This window comes from Mirounga angustirostris, unplaced genomic scaffold (genome assembly GCF_029215605.1).
Source record: "Mirounga angustirostris isolate CCGP_5_RB_7025 unplaced genomic scaffold, mMirAng1.0.hap1 SCAF_8, whole genome shotgun sequence".
Classification (NCBI taxonomy): domain Eukaryota; kingdom Metazoa; phylum Chordata; class Mammalia; order Carnivora; family Phocidae; genus Mirounga; species Mirounga angustirostris.
In genome coordinates this window covers 15,886,840-15,906,034 of record NW_026991716.1, presented here as the reverse complement: position 1 = coordinate 15,906,034, position 19,195 = coordinate 15,886,840, and the positions used below count along the sequence as shown (strand labels likewise).

At 41.9% G+C, this 19,195-nt stretch overlaps 1 protein-coding gene across 1 annotated transcript in view; it reads right to left on the bottom strand.

Annotated features, from left to right (window-relative positions):
- Positions 1-7,205, bottom strand: part of ADTRP (androgen dependent TFPI regulating protein) — a 61,017-nt gene extending 53,812 nt beyond the window's left edge. Inside the window, exon 1 of the mRNA XM_045865952.2 lies at positions 6,794-7,205. Within this exon, the coding sequence (XP_045721908.1) occupies positions 6,794-7,036 (243 nt within the window). The 5' untranslated portion in view covers positions 7,037-7,205. The remainder of the gene's footprint in view (positions 1-6,793) is intronic.
- Positions 7,206-19,195: the final 11,990 nt, after the last annotated feature.

Here is a 19,195-nt window from a genome sequence, read left to right as displayed (position 1 = left end):
AAGAACAGTCAAGGGAGAAAATGGTAGCTATCAGGGACTGAACTGTGTCCCCTCAAAATTCTTAAGTCGAAGTTATAACCTTCAGTGGTTGTATGTGGAAATAGGGTCTTTAAAGAAGTAAATACACAAAAACAAGGTCAGTCAGGGTGGGTCCTGATCAAGTATGACTGGTGTCTTTCTAAGAAGAGGAGACTAGGATGCAGACCACATGCACCATGAGGCAGGACCACGTGAAGACACGGGGAGAAGAAAGTGGCCATCTGCAGGCCGTGGACGGGGCTTCAGGGGAAACTGACCCTGCAGACGTCTTGATCTTGGACTTTCAGCATCTGGAACTGTGAGAAAATTAATTTCTGTTGTTTAAGTCACCCAGGCTGTGGTACTTTGCTTTGGCAGTCTGAGCAGACCAACACAGTAGTGATGAAACAAGATGGCAACAACCAGCCTCCTTTGAAGAATATCACAACAAAATGACTGTCATTTACATTTCTCAACTATTTGGGCTGCCCAAGAAAGCAGAGCTGATGGTATCTCGATCAGGGTTTATTTCAAGCTACAGCTCTGTGATTTATCTCTTCTACCAATTCTTTTCTAAGTCTGTTTGTTCCTTGTGCCTTTTTCTGAAATGTTGCTGGTCTAAGTTTGTTAGCTGGCTTCCGTTTTTGCTGCTCGCTAAAAAATTTACCACCTGGGAAGGCTGAATTACATTTTTTATAAGTAGTGCAATTTAAGAAACCATAGCTAAAGGAAATTTTGTTTTTACATTCACGTGTCTTCACAAGACTCACAAAAATCTTGAAATGATGGAAACTTCGCCTTTCTAAGTCATCAAGTTAATTTCTTTGCCTTTAAGCCAAAACCTTCTTCAACTATCTCAGGAAATGAGAATTTCTTCTATTTAAAAAATAATTCCAGAGAGGGAGATTCCACAAGTTTCCTGAACAAGACATTACAAATCTTATTGGATGAGTCAAGTCACCCAACGCCCAGCCCAGCTCTGTGCCTGACTTGAACAGGCTGGGACTTTCTTAGGTCTTGCCTTTGAAATGATGCAAGACTTGCAGTGGGAGACTATTCCAGAATAAAAGAGCAAATGGAGACTAATTGTGGTGAGTATTTTCTATAACTGTGGCAGTGAGGGTAGTTTGGGGGCAGGTAGAGGAAGCCTTTGCTAAAATAGATCTGCACTATATATGTAATAGACTGTTTCAAGCATCATTCATGTGCATTTAGCTTAAGTAAAAAACTGAGATAAAAACACAGAAGAAATGATATGAAGAATATAGGCTGGCATGAAGAGGAGGGGGAAAAGAAAAGAGAAGAAACCAAGAGAACACTGAAGGACAGGTTGGAAAAAGAATTCTAAGAATGTTCAGCCAGGGTTGCATAGCGGCTGACCACTGGCTTCAGAGTAACAGCAGGATGGGTAGGCTGTGGGTAGGCTCCCTTACAGGTGGGGTGGGGTTCCCTAGAAAGTGACTCTGACCAGGTAGACCCAGGCTCTGGTCATTTATTCATGCAACCAACATTCACAGAGTGCGTGTTAGGTGTCAGAAACTCAGAAACTGTATTAGACATAGTACAGGCTAGGGCAGGTTCTGTGCTCATGTGTCTTTATTAAGAAGAAGAGAGGAGAAAGAGGAGGAGGAACCCTTTCTGTATGTTTACTATTTTACATCATGTAGGTCAGGTTCCTTGGGAAACAGAAGCAGATTCTTAGATCTGCCTGCAGAGTGTTCACTGAGGAGTGCTCTCAGAACAGCTATGAGAGGGAGGGAAGGGGGCAGGGGGAGCAGGAAAGAGCAGCAGGAAAAGATGAAAGGCAATGCCCTTGCATGGAATCAGCTGGGCCCCAAAGGAGCTGTGGAGCTGAGCTGGCGCTTCAGAGTCGTCCTGGAGCCTGGCCTTTCTACCCCAAATCAACCAGTCATTGGATGCAGCAACCCCAGGGAGGGCCCTGAGCCTTGTCTAGGCAGCTCCCTTCTGCTAAGGGCATTTCTGGGACAGGACCTCAGCTGTGAATCATCAGCAGCCAACACTCCTCCCGGAAGCTGGGGAATGAGTACCTTGATGCTGGGGACATGGGCGGGATCTGGGGGCCACACCAAGGCATCCACTCCATATGAGGATACTGAGGCTCAGGGATGTTAGGTAACTCACTCAAGATCACACAGCAACTGAACAGCAGAGCTAGCATTCACCCCCAGGCAGCCCGGCTCCAGAAGCTGGATCTTCAATCACTGACCTCTCTTTGGTGTGTAAAGAACCTACCAGAATGTCACGGTTGCCCAGTTAAGTTACAGCTATTTTATTTTGGGTGTTGGTGGTGACAATTTTCTGCCATCAGTTGTCATCCTTTCAGCTATCTGAGAGCTGAAAACAGTGGCCTTAAGCATTTTTGTGAATAGACAGTCAAGTGTATTCCTGAGCTTAGGAGTTGAGCTTAAGAGTTCCACAGATGAATGTATTCGCCTGATGATGGAAATTAAAGGTTGGCCCCAAGTGGGTCCTGTAACATAAATGGATCCCTGTCTTCTCATTGTTTGTGAGCTGCTTTGGAGTTTGGACCAGTGGAAGGTCCTCAAGGATTTCTCTTCCCCCGGTCCTGCTTTGCGATCTCTGAGGACCTATGTGATGAAGTTGCTGTTGTCAGGGTGACAGCTTGAGGAGAACGAGGTCAGAACTGCACGAGGCTTGGGCAACTTCATGATAAATGGTGGGAAAGGTCGTGTCTCTGTTGGTTAAGCGGGGAGGGGCCACCCAGAATCTCCCCTGGAGATCCCAGTTATGTGGCACAATGTTTCAGGAGGAATTTTATTTTTAAAAAGAGGAAAACCCAGTACACTGTATAAAGCCAACAAGTTAAACTGTAGCTAAAATTCCCCTTCATCCCCACCTCCTATCTTAAGTTCCCTGAGGTCAGGGGCAGTCCCTGGATGGAAATGGAGTGGATAGAGAGGAGGGGACCCAACATTTGTGGAAGTCCCAGGCACTGGAAGCCTGAACTGACATGAGCACCCTGAGGATGTCCACAGCACTGCCATGTCTCCACACCCAGCTTCAGGGGCATCCCCATTCGGCATGACTCACTGCTCTCTGCTGGAGCCTGACAACTCTACTCCCAGGATGGCCCCAGTGCCTGAAGGCTGTACCTGTACAGCTAAAGGTGGCTCCACAGTGGCCATCCTCTGGCTGGGAAGCTGGAGCATGCACCCTGCAGAGAGAGAACCTGAGCAGTGAGGCGGGTGGGCAACTCTTGCCTGGATCTAGAACCCACCAACCAGGGTGCTGTGAGGTGACCCATGTCCCACTAAATCACCTTGCCTTCTGCATGGCCTCTACTCAAAGATGAGAAACTAGAAGCTCATCACCACCCTCCTATCTTTGCTCCTCAACATCCAGTGTGTACAGCATTCTGAGAGCTTCCTGCGTGTTGAGTCATGCATCCCTCATGGTCATTCTGTGATGAGGCAGTCCTTTTATTTCTATTTGGCAGATATGGAAATGCAAAACACAAAGAAATACCTAGCCCGGGATCACAGGCCCTGGAGGTGGTAGAGCTGAGGTGCCATCCCAGAAACTCATGACAGTAGAGCTCATGCTTATAACCATGCAGCTACACAGCCTCTCTCTCCCAGCAGAGAATTGGCTGCCTCTTCCCTGGGGTGGGTATACTCCCTCATTAGGCAAAAACTCAGATCTCCCCTCTCTTTTCTTTACTCTCCTTGGGCACTGGGCAGGAATTGGTCACTGTCACCAACTCTCAGTGGCACCCCTCCCATGCCACCCCCTGCCACCAATCCTGTGTGTCTTCTCTTTGAATGCTATAGGATGTTTCAAAAAGAAAATGGGGATGCTCAGAATGTTGACCTGCACTAAGGTGGATTGTGCTCTTGAAATGAGGCATAACTGATATTCAGCCAAGTAAAAATTAAAGCTATTTAAAGGGAGGGGGGTAAATTTCCTGGAGAGCAGGAAAGGGTACTGACTTCAACAAGCTTACACAAAATAAATTTAAGAGTATTACAGCCAGTTATGAGACTCTGTGCCTTTATAAACACAACTATTCACTAATAATTAATCATTAGTTAACACCAATTAATCATTAGGAAACATAACTATTAAATCAGCCCATGAGGCCTTAAGAGCGAGAAATGTTAAGGCCCAGGATCTCAGCTTGAGTAACATATTTGGAATCTATCTTTAAATTGATCCTCTGAAACACAGTCAACCCATCTTCACCAATTAGAAAACTTTGCATTAAGTCATACTTTCAAGATGGCACCTAACAGAGCCCGGAAGGGAAACAGCCACAGGTAAGCAAGGCCCTCTCTGCTCATTTCAAGAGACAAAAGATGTCAGAAGAGATAATACTGCTCAGGAAGGCAGAAAACGCTGAAGGTCAGTGCAGTCAACATACCAAGTCGCTTAATTTTTCTTCTGGGGGCACTCCGCGCCAGCCACTATAGCAAATACAATGTAGAATGTTAGGAGACAAAACTCCTGTTTTAGAGCCATTTACAGTTTGATTGGAATGTTAAAGACTCACATGTAGGTGGAAATAAGAAAATAATACTATACATAAATAAGCAGAGACTGAGAGATGCTGTAAAAACTCAGGGAAAGGAAAAACAAATGTGGGTTGGAGTTGGTCAGCAGAGATTCTAAGGAAAACATGGGATTTTGGGTGGTCTATGAAAGTGGCAAAGTGGTGGAGAGGCAGGTAGGTCTTTCATCCAAAGATGGTGTGAATACAGGCAGAGTGGTGATGGCAAGAAGCCTAGGGACCAACACTGGAGAAGACACAGGTCTTCCTGGAGAAGAGACCAGCTTTTCTGGGGACAGGGGGACTTGAAGGCTGAGTAGGCAGGTGAGCTCTTAAGTCAGGAGTTTGCAATTGGTTCCATAAAGTAGGAGGGAGCGACTGTGATTTCTTGAGTAGCAGAACCACCTTGTGCAAGCAGGCTCATGATGTTTATAAGAAAACCAAACCAAAACCAGTGCTTTGGAAAGATGAATCTGGAATCTGAGAGGTTGACAGATGGATTGCTAATAAGAGGGCAATGAAGAGATAATCTCGTCCCCCAGGTACAAATTAATAAGAGCCTATAGTTAGAGGGATAGTAAGATTGGGGAAGAAGGGAATGAACCTAAGGAAAGGAAAAACATAGGATTTGGTGGCTGATTCATCAGGGAAGCGAAAAGGGGATTATTACTAGGAAAAAATAATGTCTTTGACAAGATAAGTGTTTTTTTCCATTCTTGGAAATATGAGGGCTCTGGGGCATGGAACTGAGAATGAAGAAGTCAGGGAGCTGGTTCATGGTAGTAGGTGGAAAGTCTGTTCTCAGCCATGCTTACTGTGAGGTGGAACATCCATACTGGAATTTGGTTTAGATTCCACCATCAATCCTGGCTACAGACCCCCCTGTCTTTTAGTTGACTATTTTTTTTAAAAGGTTTTATTTATTTATTTGACAGAGAGATAGTGAAAGAGGGAACACAAGCAGGGAGAGTGGAAAAGGGAGAAACAAGCTTCCTGCTGAGCAGGGAGCCTGATGTGGGGCTCGATCCCAGGACCCTGGGATCATGATCTGAGCCGAAGGCAGACGCTTAACGACTGAGCCACCCAGGGGCCCTTAGTTGACTTTTTAATATAAAGCCAATAGATACTCAAAGCTGAGGTTTTCACTGTATTATTCTAGCTCCAAAAAAGCATTTCTTTGTGGTTTTTTATTGTGTGTTTGTTTTATAAAATTCTATGATTGAAAGAAAGAGTCACCTTGATAATTTCAAGTACACAAGAGCTGCCAGGGCTCGAATCTTTCAAGCCCAAATCAAAAGCCAGCAAGTGGCCAGAGAGGAGGAAGCAGAACCTCCAGGCCCCTTGGATTTGAATCTGAATTTCCCCTCCTTAGCACTGTAGAGTGTCACTTTTCCCGACCATGCATAACCTCTGCTTAGGATTGTGATTCCCAAGGATTGGAATATTTTGCCCAGTTTCTGAAATCAGAGGTTTTTATGGCACCCTACATTTTAGTTAAAAAATCTCAAACATTAATTAGCATCCCCAAAGGCTGTACTATTTTTAGCTTTTAACTTTAATATTTTTACATACTCCCAAAACAGTTTTTAAAAACCTATTTTTTTCCCATTCATTCACACTTCATTCATCAGAATGTGGTCAGCTGGGCTACAGAGACAAGATGGAATTTAGTCATAGGATTGGTTGGTAAATTGTTGAAAATGTGTATTTGCCATTTGGTTGAGTGATTCATCCTTTAAGATGGAGCCTGAGCCTATAAAAAATTGAAGTGGGATCTGAACATGGCAAAATGTGTTTGCTTTTCTTAGATAAATCTGTTAGTCTGTGCTGGAAAATGGCATCATTCCCCCATTGGAAATTGTGCTTCCCACGCAACATACGCCACTCTGCCTTCCCTCACAGATTTCCCCAAGCAAAGTTCAAAATCCCGCTTGTGTTTGTAGTCAATCCCATGGTGAAACCATTAATTTAGTCTTTCCATTTGAGCTCATCTGAGAAGAACTCCAAGATATGATTCTTTTCAAAAGAGTGTTTAACAATTAGCACAAAAGATAGGAACCGATAACTTCTGAACTGGGTTTCTCCGAGCAAACTATCAAGCCAAAAAGAAAGCCAAAACTCACAGACAATGAAGAAGGAAGAAAAAGAATGGAATTTTGTATTTAATAAAACTCAAAGGTCATATGTGTAAAAACACTGTTACTATAGACAAATAGCTTGCTTCCTGGTATGGTCATATGGACTTACCAGATTTAGCAATGTCAAATACTTCCACTGTCCGCCATTGAGAAAGATTTTGGATTTCTGCTGGTCTCTTCCTCCTTTTTGTGAGATGTAATAATTGAGAAAAATATACCAGCTCATAACAAGGAAGTGGTATATGCAGGTACAAGTCCTCGTCATGGCTAGCTCTGACCAGGGAGTCGTGAATGACTCGGGTAGCTTTCCTCTGGTGTCCTTCTGCGGGTCACAGCCGGAGTCATAAGGCATGCCTGAGAGCTGTAAAACACACCCCTCTGGGATTTGGGAGTTCCAACAAGACTGAATTTTGCTTCTCTCATAGGCTCCCTCCCCGATAAACTTGGGAGACAGGATTATTGCTGGTTTTCAGATGCTTTCATTTAAATAATGATAAGTAATCCCCAGATTTGCATAAATTTCAACGCTTAGGCTTTGAAGAGGAGCAGGGTGGGGGGAGGCAAGATCTGCACTTTGCACTGTTTGGCTGGGGCCTTATTGTGAAACACCAATGAATTCTAATCAATACTGTCAGGGCCATATCCTCTTCTTTGCTTTTTATCTGGGCGGAACAAGGAAGTTGGAATAATACTTCTTGAGAGATTAGGATCAGGTTGATAGACTAGACGGGAGAGATTATGGGCATGTTTATGGCACAGAGGGAGGTCAGTAGAAAGGGAAAGGATATTATAATCTTGCTCCTGAGTCTCTAGGGCCCTATAAAATCTGTAACAAACTGCTCCTCCAGGGAGCAGCCCCAAGGCTTTTTTTTTTTTTTTTTTTAGTTTTGTATCTATACCTTAGAGAACCAAAGGTTACCCAGGGTTGCCCCAGATCATTTACAAGGGTGTTTCTGTGCCCTGAGAAGAAAGACGCATAGCAAGAGATCTGTGGCCAAAGAAGCATAGGAAGAGGTGTGTAGTCATGGCCCACATACCTGAGTTTAGACATTGCTGGGAGAGAGTGGGGGTCTCTGCATTGCCTTAGAGAGGACGAGAATGTGCTTAGGCTGGGCAGACTTTACAGAACCGGGCCCTGCTCAAGCTCAACAGAAGGTACCTGAGAGAGCACTAGAAGTGTGATACCTTGTGACATCACCAGCTTGTTTCCCTGGGCAACTAACTCAGAGGGTTCTGAACAAATCCCCGAGGGAAAGGCTCCCAATGCTCTTATGTAAATCTGGAGCTGGTGCTGTTCAATGATTTAATCAGAGCTAACAAGTACTGGGAGAAAGAACTAGAGGCCACACATGGAGGGCAAAACAAAACCAAACTCACCTCCTAAGAGTCATCAAGAGAGAGGGTATATGGTGGCCAGGGGTGGGGAGAACAAACCTGAGCCTGCAGTAGAGGGTCTTCAATTGAAAGTGTTCCCAAGGGAAAGGATGATCTGGCAAAGGTGACATAAAACTCTGTGCACATGTGCAAGACTGTTGAATCTCAGATCTGTACCTCTGAAACAAATAATGCAATATATGTTAAGAAAAAAAAAAAAGAAGAAGAAGAAGAAGAAGAAGGTAGCAGGAGGGGAAGAATGAAGGGGGAAAATCGAAGGGGTAGACGAACCATGAGAGACGATGAACTCTGAAAAACAAACTGAGGGTTCTAGAGGGGAGGGGGGTGGGAGGATGGGTTAGCCTGGTGATGGGTATTGAGTAGGGCATGTTCGGCATGGAGCACTGGGTGTTATGCACAAACAATGAATCATGGAACACTACATCTAAAACTAATGATGTATGGGGATTAACATAAGAATTAAAAAATTAAAAAAAAAAAAAAACTGTGCACAATTTCATGGCCTAGGTTAAAAGTGCAAATAGAGCAGCTCATGCTTTGACAGTGTTTATTATGTGACAGGCCTTGCTCCAAGTGCTTTATACATACTAGCTCATTTAACACTCTAAACACCAGTTTGAAGGAAGCACTGTTCTGAACCTCACTATGATGAACCCCGTTTTCAGATGGGGCTGCTAAAAGGAAGCTCAAAAAGTAGCAAGAGATGGAGGTGCAGTCTGCACTCTACCCAGTGTGCCTGACAACAAAGAAGCAATGTTTGCACTGAATACCCTCGGACTGCCTTGGCGATGTTTCTCCACCCCATGCTGAACCTCTTTTATCCTCTCTCTCGCCCATGGGAAAATGCCCTCAGGAAAGGATCAGATCTGTTTTGAAACTTGGTGCACATATAACTTATTGTGCTATGTCTCCTGGGGTGTTTTCATGGTACACGCCATTATAGATTTAGGGGTTTTATCCCTTTATACAAAAATCTCAAGCCTAAGTCTGCAGATGGGTAAGGATTTGAGGCAAAAGCGAGAAAAGAGAGGAAGACAAAGACCCAAATCTCTGGAACATGTACATCCAACCTGGAAGCTGGCCTTTTAACACTTGGATTTTTTTTTTCCTGCATTAATCTCGATGCCCATAGATGAAGGCTTTCATAAATATTTATACAGTTGGGGCACCTAGGTGGCTCAGTAGGTGAAGTGTCTGACTCTTGATTTTGGTTCAGGTCATGATCTCAGGCACATGAGATCGAGCCCCAGCCTCTGTGCTGGGTGTGAAGCCTGCTTAAAATTTTTTCTCTCCCTTTCCCTCGGCCCCTCCCCCCTTCAAAAAAATAGAGAGAGAGAGATACAGTTATTTAAACTTATTTGTACGTTGTTCAATGTTTGATATTGGAATCCAATTGTTAACATTTTAATCTGATAACATTAATCTATCTATCTATGAGGATTTGTATATAGAAAATATGTAATTTTTTAATTCAATATATTTTCTTATAAAAATTTCCACAAAAATGTTGTCTAAAGGAAATGCTACCTTGTGGCCATGTTCACATTATAATTTGTATCTGTGGTTGAGTAACCAGGTAAATGTCCACGAAGCACTTTGACCATCTGTTTCCTACTCTGAGACCAGGTGGAGCTTTGGGGAATAAAGACAGTGTCACCACTTAGGTACATGATATTATTAACTAATATATAATAAATCTGCTGTTAGCCAGCCTTTCTCCACTCTCCAAGTATCTGGAGGCCTCATGTCATATCTAGGAGGAGAAGAGAATTGTTCCCTAACTTAATAAAAAACTTGACAGAAATACACACTTTTTTCATGGGAAATACTAAAAATATAAAATAAACATATTTCACATTTTGAATGGAACAGATAACTTGACTATTAAAAGTAACTTTCTTTAAAACTCTCTAACTTCTGGAAGTTTAGAACACCAATCTTTAATTTCACAAATACTTATTGACTGAGCAACGGCTAATTGCCTGGTACTTACTAGGCTCTGCAGATTCCCTGGGGAATAAGAGAGATCCAATCCCTGCCCTGATGGAGTTTTTATTTTACTAAGGGAGATGGACATTAAATAATAATACAATCAGGTGTTGATTTATAATTATGGTAGCTTCTGTGGAGGATAACAGTGTGAGACTGAGAGTGGTCTGAGGTCAGGGAAGCTGGCCCTAGGAAGCCACCTGTGAGCAGAGCTGTCCTCTCAACACTCCCAACAAGCTCCGACTGTCCTTCCCAATCTTTTTTTGTGAGCTCCTCTTTCTCTGCCAGTTCCTTATGTGTTCATGTTTCCCAGGGAGCTGCTTCAGCCCTCTGTCCATCTCCCTACATACTCACCCAAGTGATGCTGCCCACTATCATGGTTTCTACCACGACTTTCCAGTCTATAACCACAAATTTTATATCTGTATTCCCAGCCCTCCCCCCATCCCCACAAAACTTCAAACATGTCTTTGACTACTTGTTGCATATTTCCCTGAATGAGTCAGATGCACCTCACACTCAAGATGTCTAAAATGAACTCACTAGTTTGCCCCAAACCTGACCTTTTGTCTCTATCCTCTGTCTTGGGGGGGATGACCCCATTGTCCAACCTGGGAATCTTCTTTGTCTCCTCTGTCTCCCTCACTGCCCAAGTCCTGCCAACTTCATCTCCCAAATCAAACTCAAGTCAGCCCTCCTCTTTCCATTCTGTCTACAACTGCCCTAGTTCAAGTCTTCCCAATCTCTTCCCAGTTGGTACTGTCTTCTAACTTGTTTTCTGGATTCTAGTCTTATCCCCAACTTCATTCTTCCCTAGGTCAGGAAATGAGTCTACCCAAAAAGCCAATCTTAACATATTCCTCCCTGGCTTAAATCCCTTTACTGTACCAATATCCACCTACAGGAGAGAATCCAAGTTTCATAACTTTTTATAAACTGTCCCATCTGGCTTTGGTACTCTCTCCAGCCTCATCTGTGGTTTCATATTTTATTTCCTCCAACCACACTTGGCTAGATCATGTGCCAGTGCTTTGCTCCTACCACCTCCTCTCCCTGATGGCCTCCTTTCAACATGTCTTTGACTGGATGTCTCATAATCATCCTCCAAAACGCAGCTCAGCAGTTCTCTAGGAACTCTTCCCTGAACATCTCCTCAACCAAGCCATATTAAATATCCCCCTCTAGTCTTCCTTAATACCCTGTGCATCTCTGCAAATTGCGTGAGGATTATTACCATCTTAGTCCATTCAGGGTGCTATGACAAAAATACCAGACTGGGTATTATAAATGACAAAACTTATTTCTTACAGTTCTGGAGTCTGGGAAGTCCAAGATCAAGGTGCCAGCCGACTCAGTGTCTGACGAGAGCTTCCCGGTTCATTGATGGTCATTTCTTGCTACGTCTTCATCTGTGGGAAGGGATGAGGGATCCCATCTAAGACAATAATTCCATTCATGAGGGCTCCACCCTTGTGGTTCAATCACCTCCTTATGATCCCACCTCCTAATATCATCACTTTAAGGGTTAAGATTTCAACATATATATTTTGGAGAAACAAAACATTTAGTCCATAGCAATTAGAAATGAATCTCTTTTATAAAGTGTTATCTCTCTGGGTTCAGAGATGGTGTTTTTTTGGATTCTTAGAGCTTAGCATAGTGCTGGACACATAGTAAAAACTTAATAAATATTTGTCGAGTAGACAAATATGTATATATCAGGCATACTTGTCTACTGAGCCTTACTATAAAGCCAATTCACTCATGAAAAACATTATGTTCAAAGTGTTCAGCTGCTGACTTCTTGGGAGAAGCTTGAACACTAACATGAAGATACAGCCCAGGCCCTGCAGGAACTCACAGTCAAGCGGCAGAGACAGAAATCCAAACAAAAAAAAATTATAGCATGATGTGATAAGTACTATAATAGAGGTATGCATAACCTACTAATGGAACCTAAATTATCTTGCACATTTTCTGTCATGCTAAATATACAGAAGATTGACTTCAAGATAAATGCATTGAGTGAATCATCAGAAACTCCAGATGCCACGTAGGAGAAGATAAGGATTAGTGTGATCTCACTAAGCAAAGTAGCCATGGCCACCAGCATGGACAACGGTTTTGTCTGATAGAGATTAATAACCCATTCCTAGGCCAGTCACAAAATGAGGAGGTACAAAAAGCAGGGGCTCAACCTGGGCTTGAGTCTACTGTGTGACCTTGGGCTGGTCAGCCATCAGCCTTATTGAGGCGTTAGTTACCTCGAGTGTGAAATGGGACTTGGGGTACCTAGAGTGGTGATTGTCTTGCTTCCTAAAGCCAGGACATCTACTGAACTAAGGGAGTAATTGACCAAGGCTGGCCTCTGAAGGCACTGGAGGGAAGCCACAAGCCCATAGATACACACAAACTCCCACACATACCATGGAGCCAACTAGAGCGCAAGGTGTTGAAAGATGCTCCATGGTGTTGGCTACAGGTAGCACAGTGGTGTGAAGGATATCAGGATGACAGAGCTCAGAATTCTTGAGGTTATGGTTGAGGTAGGTAGACTTCACCTTCTTGAGGTTATGTGGGATTGAGTCCTGCATCGGGCTCCCTGTTCAGTGGGGAATCTGCTTCTCCCTCTGTCCCTCCTCCCTGCTTGTTTTTTCTCTCTCTCTTAAAAATAAATAAATAAAATCTTTAAAGCTAGTATACCTCCACACACCTTATAGGCTCCCTTAACTTTGCCCACACTTCAGTAAAGAGTCCCATCATTAAATTCCCCTCCGAGTGGGCTACCTTTTCCTGCTGGAACCCTAACTGGTATAGCCAACCAGACAGTGAGTTCCTCCAGGGGAGTCTGATAACACCTCTGGACCTCAGAACTATTCATGGTTCTAGGTGAATTCTGGATGCTGGTAAAGATCTGTTTGCAAGGATCAATTCTGGTATTGTGGTATTCTTCATATTGACCTAGGGGGTCTCTAGCCCTTGGGTTTCCTGATTATTACCACCCTAGTCACCCAGAGCTGTTTGTATTTCCCTAAAACCCCTGCTGCCTCTGACTCAGTATCACCTCACTGACTTCTAAAGGACCTCTCTCCGGTAAAAGGTAAGTGATTCTGGAAATAATTAAACATGTGTGTGATGTCCAGTTGGAGCCAAGGTGCAGGGAAAATAGGCTCTTTTTTTTCAGTGGATTTTGCATCCCTAGGAGCCTTTGTCCATTTGCTGTACATGCATCTATGAGTTAGAATGAAGCATTTCACCTATTGGGTTATTTATGCCACACCTCAGAACATTTGCTTTTCTCAGAGGTCACTGTGACTACCCTGCTTTTTAAAAACTAGAACAAACTAAGGGTTCTAGAGGAGAAGGGGGTGGGGGGATGTGTTAGCCTGGTGTTGGGTATTAAAGAGGGCACGTACTGAATGGAGCACTGGGTGTTATACGCAAACAATGAATCATGGAACACTACATCAAAAACTAATGATGTAATGTATGGTGATTAACATAACATAATAAAATTAAAAAAAAAAACTAGAACATTTATTGAAGGCCTCTTCTGAAGTTTCTTTGGTCAGAACATGTGTGGGTTTCCAGCCACAAAACCAAGCCAACTCTGAAAGACAGAGGAATCTATCTTCTTTGTTAGTCTACGAGAACTTTCCTGGCCCATCACTTTGCCTATCGCACTAGGAAACCTCATTTAAACCTGCCTTACCCTTTGCTCTGGGGGTTGGTTTTCATAGTGGAGAATGCAGCGTTCTGTGTTGCTCTTCTCATATTCACTCAGAGGAGCAAAGTTCTCCTTTGGCAGTTTTTTGAAGATCCATTTTCAGTCAAGAGGCCAAAGAACTCTTCCTGTTTACCAGCACGAAATTGACACATTGTTGTAAAAGTTGAGAGCAGGAAAGAACCATTTGAGGTCAGTTAATTCAATTTCTTCATCTTTCAGAGGAGAAAATTAAAGCTCAGAGAGGTTAAGGGACTTACTCCAAATCACGGAGCTATTAATGAGGGAGCAGAGACCAGAATACAAGGCTCTTAATCAGGCCAGGGAGCTCTCACTGTTTCTTGAATTGTTTTGTTTTATACCCAAATTCTAGAATTTTCAGGTGAGTTTTTCCTGCTTGAATTAGTTTGTGTCACTTGATTATGTGAGGTCTGATGAAGTTATTAAAGTAAAACTGTCTTACTAGAAATGCCCTTTTCAGTCTCCATGTCAGATTTCACGTTTTTTGCAAATATCATGTTAATCAGACATGCTTAAGTTTTTCATAAGAGAACTCAGATATTTCCAACAGATTTTTACGTCCTGAATTAATTGGCACAATTGAGAAACATATTCAGTGCTAACCAATCGGCACATTCTAGTTTCAATCTTTTGAAATTCTCATGTGAATTTCTGCTCCCCTGGGAAATTCACCATAAGAAGATCAGCAGTCAAGCTCTGTTATCTTGTTTTGGCAGTCTGAATAGAAATATGTATGAGTCATGTATAGTCAGATACATAAACTTCATTTTGATTTGCTGATTTTCTATCTAATAATTATATCATTTGCTGGAAGGGGGTATTGACATCCCCAACAATAATTATGGATTTGTGTATTTCTCTTTTCAGCTTGATCAGGTTTTGCTGTATGCATTTGAGACACTTGTTTGGTACATACATCCTTAGGATTGCTATGCCTTCCTGGTGATTAATCCTTTTATCCTTATGTAATGTCTTTCTTTGCTTCTAGTAAGTTTCTTTGCTTAGATAAAGTATACCTCACCTGATATTAATATTACCATTCCTTTTTTTTTTAATTGATGCTTACATTGTACATATTTTTTAATCTTTTTACTGCCGATCTACCTATTTTGTTGAAATTAAAGTGAATTTCTAGTAAATAGCATAGATGGGTTGTGGTTTTTTTTTTTTTTTTAATTCACTGTGCCAATCTCTGTCTTGTTTTGTTTTGTTTTGTTTCAGTCTCTGCCCTTTAATTGGTATATTTAGACCATTTACATTTAAGGTAGTTGTCTACCATGTAATTATTTGTTATTCCTTGTCTCCTCTATTTCCTGTACCTCTGTTCTTCCTTTCTTGCCTTCCAGTGTATTAATTGAATACTTTTAAGTATTCTATCTTGATTAAATTATAGTGGTTTTGAGTGTATCTGTTTGTATAGTTTTCTTAGTGATTGCTCTGGGCATGGCAATATACATATATAACCTACGAGAGCCTATTGGCATTAACATTTTACCATTTCAAATGAAGTGTGGACTCCTTGCTTCCACTTTAGTCCCTTTATTTTTCCCACCTCTAAATATCGTAGTCTTGAGCACCAGATGGTGTTGTAATTTTTGTTTTATTCATTAAATATGATTTACAAAGCTTGTGAGAAGAGTTAGTCTATTGTATGTACCATAATTTTGCCCTTTACATTGGTCTTTCATCCTTTCCAATGCTTCAAGTTTCCTTCTTTTATCATCTTCCTTCAGTGTGAATTACAGATGACCCTTGAACAATGCTGAGGTTAGGAATGCCAATCCCCATACAGTCTGCATGTAGCATTTGATGCTCCAAAAGCTTAACTACTAATAACCTACTATTGACTGGAAACCTTACCAACAACATAACTGTGAACTAACAAGTATTATGTATATGTATTATATATGGTGCTCTTACAATAAAGCAAGCTAGAGAGAAAAGTGTTTTTAAGAAAATCATAAGGAAGAGAAAATGCATTTATAGTACTAGTTATATATTTATTGAAAAGTTCTGTGTATAGGTAGGCTGGGCCAGCCAAGGGGTAGCAGCGGTGGTGGGCCTGCCCACAATGGTGATGTTCCTGTGCTTGCTGGCCTCAGCTCTGCAGCATCAGCTGTTTGGGGGCCCACAGGTGGCAACAGAAGTCTGGAGGTACAGTACAGTTGCCCCATCTACCTAGAAGTATACCACCAGCCTGTAGACATTGGCAGCTGTGGCTACTAGTGAGTGCCTGAGGTTCCAGGAGGCCACAGACCCAGGGCAGCACATGAGGAGGGATCCATGGCCAGCCCAGTAGGGGCCTGAAGCTCCCAGCTGCCCCTGAGCAGCTTCCAGAGACTAGGGCATGAAGGATCAAGAGCTCAGACTCCCTATACAATGTGGTCCTTGCCCTCTAGGCTGTTCCTTTGTTCAGCCTAGCCTCCTGCCAGTCCCAAGCACTGGACCCAACCACCCTGTTGGCACACAGGGAAACTTGCAGATCTGCCTGGTCCTAGGACTCCCAGGGGCTGCTGACAGCCTTGGTAGGCCTCCATGAGTACTCAGGGAGCAGCAGGTGGGGTCTCTGCACCAGTCACCTTTTGATCTGATCCTGTGGAGACTCAGGTGTGCAGTGGTAAGTAAACATTTGTGGCCTTGCTGTCAACTCTTAAAAAAAAATCCACATTTAAGTTGATCTAGGAAGTTCAAACTGGTGTTTTTCAAGGGTCAACTGTATTTCCTTTAGCCATTTTTTTTTTAAAGATTTTATTTATTTATTTATTTGAGAGAGAGAGAGAATGAGAGACAGAGAGCATGAGAGGGAGGAGGGTCAGAGGGAGAAGCAGACTCCCTGCCGAGCAGGGAGCCCGATGCGGGACTCAATCCTGGGACTCCAGGATCATGACCTGAGCCGAAGGCAGTCGCTTAACCAACTGAGCCACCCAGGCGCCCCCTTTAGCCATTTTTTAAAAGATAAGTCTGCTAGCAACAAGATTCTTAAGTTTTCCTTTTGAGAATGTCTTCATTCTCCTTTCATTCTTGAAGACTTTTGTAAGATACAGAATTTACTGTTGACAGTTTTTGTCTTTCAGCACTTGAAAAATGTGCAACTTCCCTCTGGCCTTCATGGTTTCGGATGAGAAATCTGTTTTTATTTGAATTTGTGTTCCCTTATGGGTGATGTGTTTTTTCTCTCTGGTTGCTTTGATGACCTTGTCTCTACCTTTTAGAAGTGTAATTATGATGTGTTGTGGCATGGATGTCTTTGGGCTTATCATCTTTGGAGATTGTTCAACTTTGTAAATATCTTTCACAAACTTGAGAAATTTTCAGCCATTATTTTTTTTTTGAATTCTCTTTTATTCCAACTCTTTTTCCACTCTCCTTCTGGGACTCCAATGACATGAATTTGGTGATTTTGTTATTGTCCCACAGTTCCCTGAGGGTCTGTATATATTTTTTCCTATTTTCTGTTTTTCATATTGAATAAATTCTCTTAATTAGTCTTGAAGTTCATCGATTTTATCCTCTGTTATCTCCACTCTATTATCAAGCCCAACCAGTGAGGTGTGTTGTTTTGTTTTGTTTTTTAATTTCTATTATTTTATCTTTCAGCTCTATAATTTCAACTTGGTTCTTTTTAATAATTTCTATTTCTTTGTCAATATTTTCTATTTTTCATTTGTTTCAGGAGAATTTGTAATTGTTCATTAAAGCATTTTTACAATAACTCCTTAGGATCTTTGTCAGATAATTCCAATATCTGTTTCATCTCTGTGTTGGTGTTGGTTGATTACCTTTTTTCATTCAAGTTGTGCTTTTCCTGGTTCTTGGTGTGGCCAGTAATTTTCATTGTATCTTAGACATTTTGATTACTATCTTAAGAGTCTCTAAATCTTATTTAAGTCTTATTTTAGCAATCAGTCACCCTGTTTAGATTTAGCACTCAGATCTGGCTTAACTTTTGTAGGCTATGGTTCCAATGATTACTTAATTTCTTGAGATTTTGTAATGCCTCTTTGATGTGCTTTGTTTATCTGGTGCCACTGGAGCTCCCAGTAGGACAACCAAAAATATCTCCAGACATTTCCAAAAGTCGCTTGGGAGAATATCACCCCGAGTTGAGGAGCATTGCTCGAAAGAAGCCAGAAGAATTCAATGTCCCCAGTGTGGGACAAGCCATGATCCTGTGGGGAGGGGAGAATACATTCTCCCCCAAAGCCTCATGGGAGAACTTTGGGATCCCAGACTGTGGTTGTGTGTCCTAACTCCTCTGGCCTGGGACAAGGAAAAGGCTTGATTTGCCTCCTACTACATCTGCTCAAACTTGTACTCAGGGATGATACTGACAATGCCTCCTATAATGAAACAGGATTTGATTTCTTGTATAACCCAGCTCAAAGGCTAATCTAGCCCAAACAAACAAGTGGTCTTTATTATGAAATTGCAGCTATGAAGTTTCAAGGTGAAATCCTCTTAGCATTACATATATATGTATGCATATTTGTATTTTCTGCTTTAAGACATGCTGCCAAAGATCGTTATCAGATACATCCTTTTTGCTTGTTAGTTGGTTTTCTCCTTATTTCTACATTGCTGAGATGACATCACATGACCTTTTGAAAGTTTTGCTTTTCTGTCTGGAAACGTAGGGCAGTGTTTCATAAAAGTGAGGAAAAGGTTGCTATGCTTTAAAAAATCCCCTTAACTTAAAAAAAAGAAAGAGGAAAGAAGAAGAAAGAAAGAAAGAAAGAAAGAAAGAAAGAAAGAAAGAAAGAAAGAAAGAAAGAAAGAAAGAAGAAAGAAAGAAAGAAAGAAAGAAAGAAAGAAAGAAAGAAAGAAAGAAAGAAAGAAAGAAAAAGAAAGGAAGAAAGAAAGAAAGAAAGAAAGAAAGAAAGAAAGAAAGAAAGGAGAAAAAAGAAAAAGCTGCCAGATTGTTTATTGCAGAGTTGACTCATTTGGCCAAAAGGAGTTGTTTTGGCTAATCATTTACTCAGCTGCCCTCTGAATAGAAATGCCATCCTCAAACTGTATGAAAATTAAATGAAACCTCACAGAATACTTGTTTACCAAATGGCTGAAGTTTAAGGTCAAATCTGTTGGCCCCCTTGGCATTTTCTGCATGCCAAGCAAGTCTGAATTATTACATATTAATTATTCAGCTCGAATTGCTTCACATTATCTGGTTGGTGGAGGTCTATGATCATTAAGCAATTGCCACCATCCTCCTCCAGAACATTCGTGGCATTTGGGGCTACTAAAAGTAAATCCAGTATGTCTTGGAGTCCAAAATAAATCACACGCCAGTACAGAATAAAATTAGCCTCTCTCTCTTACCTTCAACAAAGGTAGATTTCTTTGAAACATGGCCTGCTCAGGATAAGAATGTTTTATAGACTG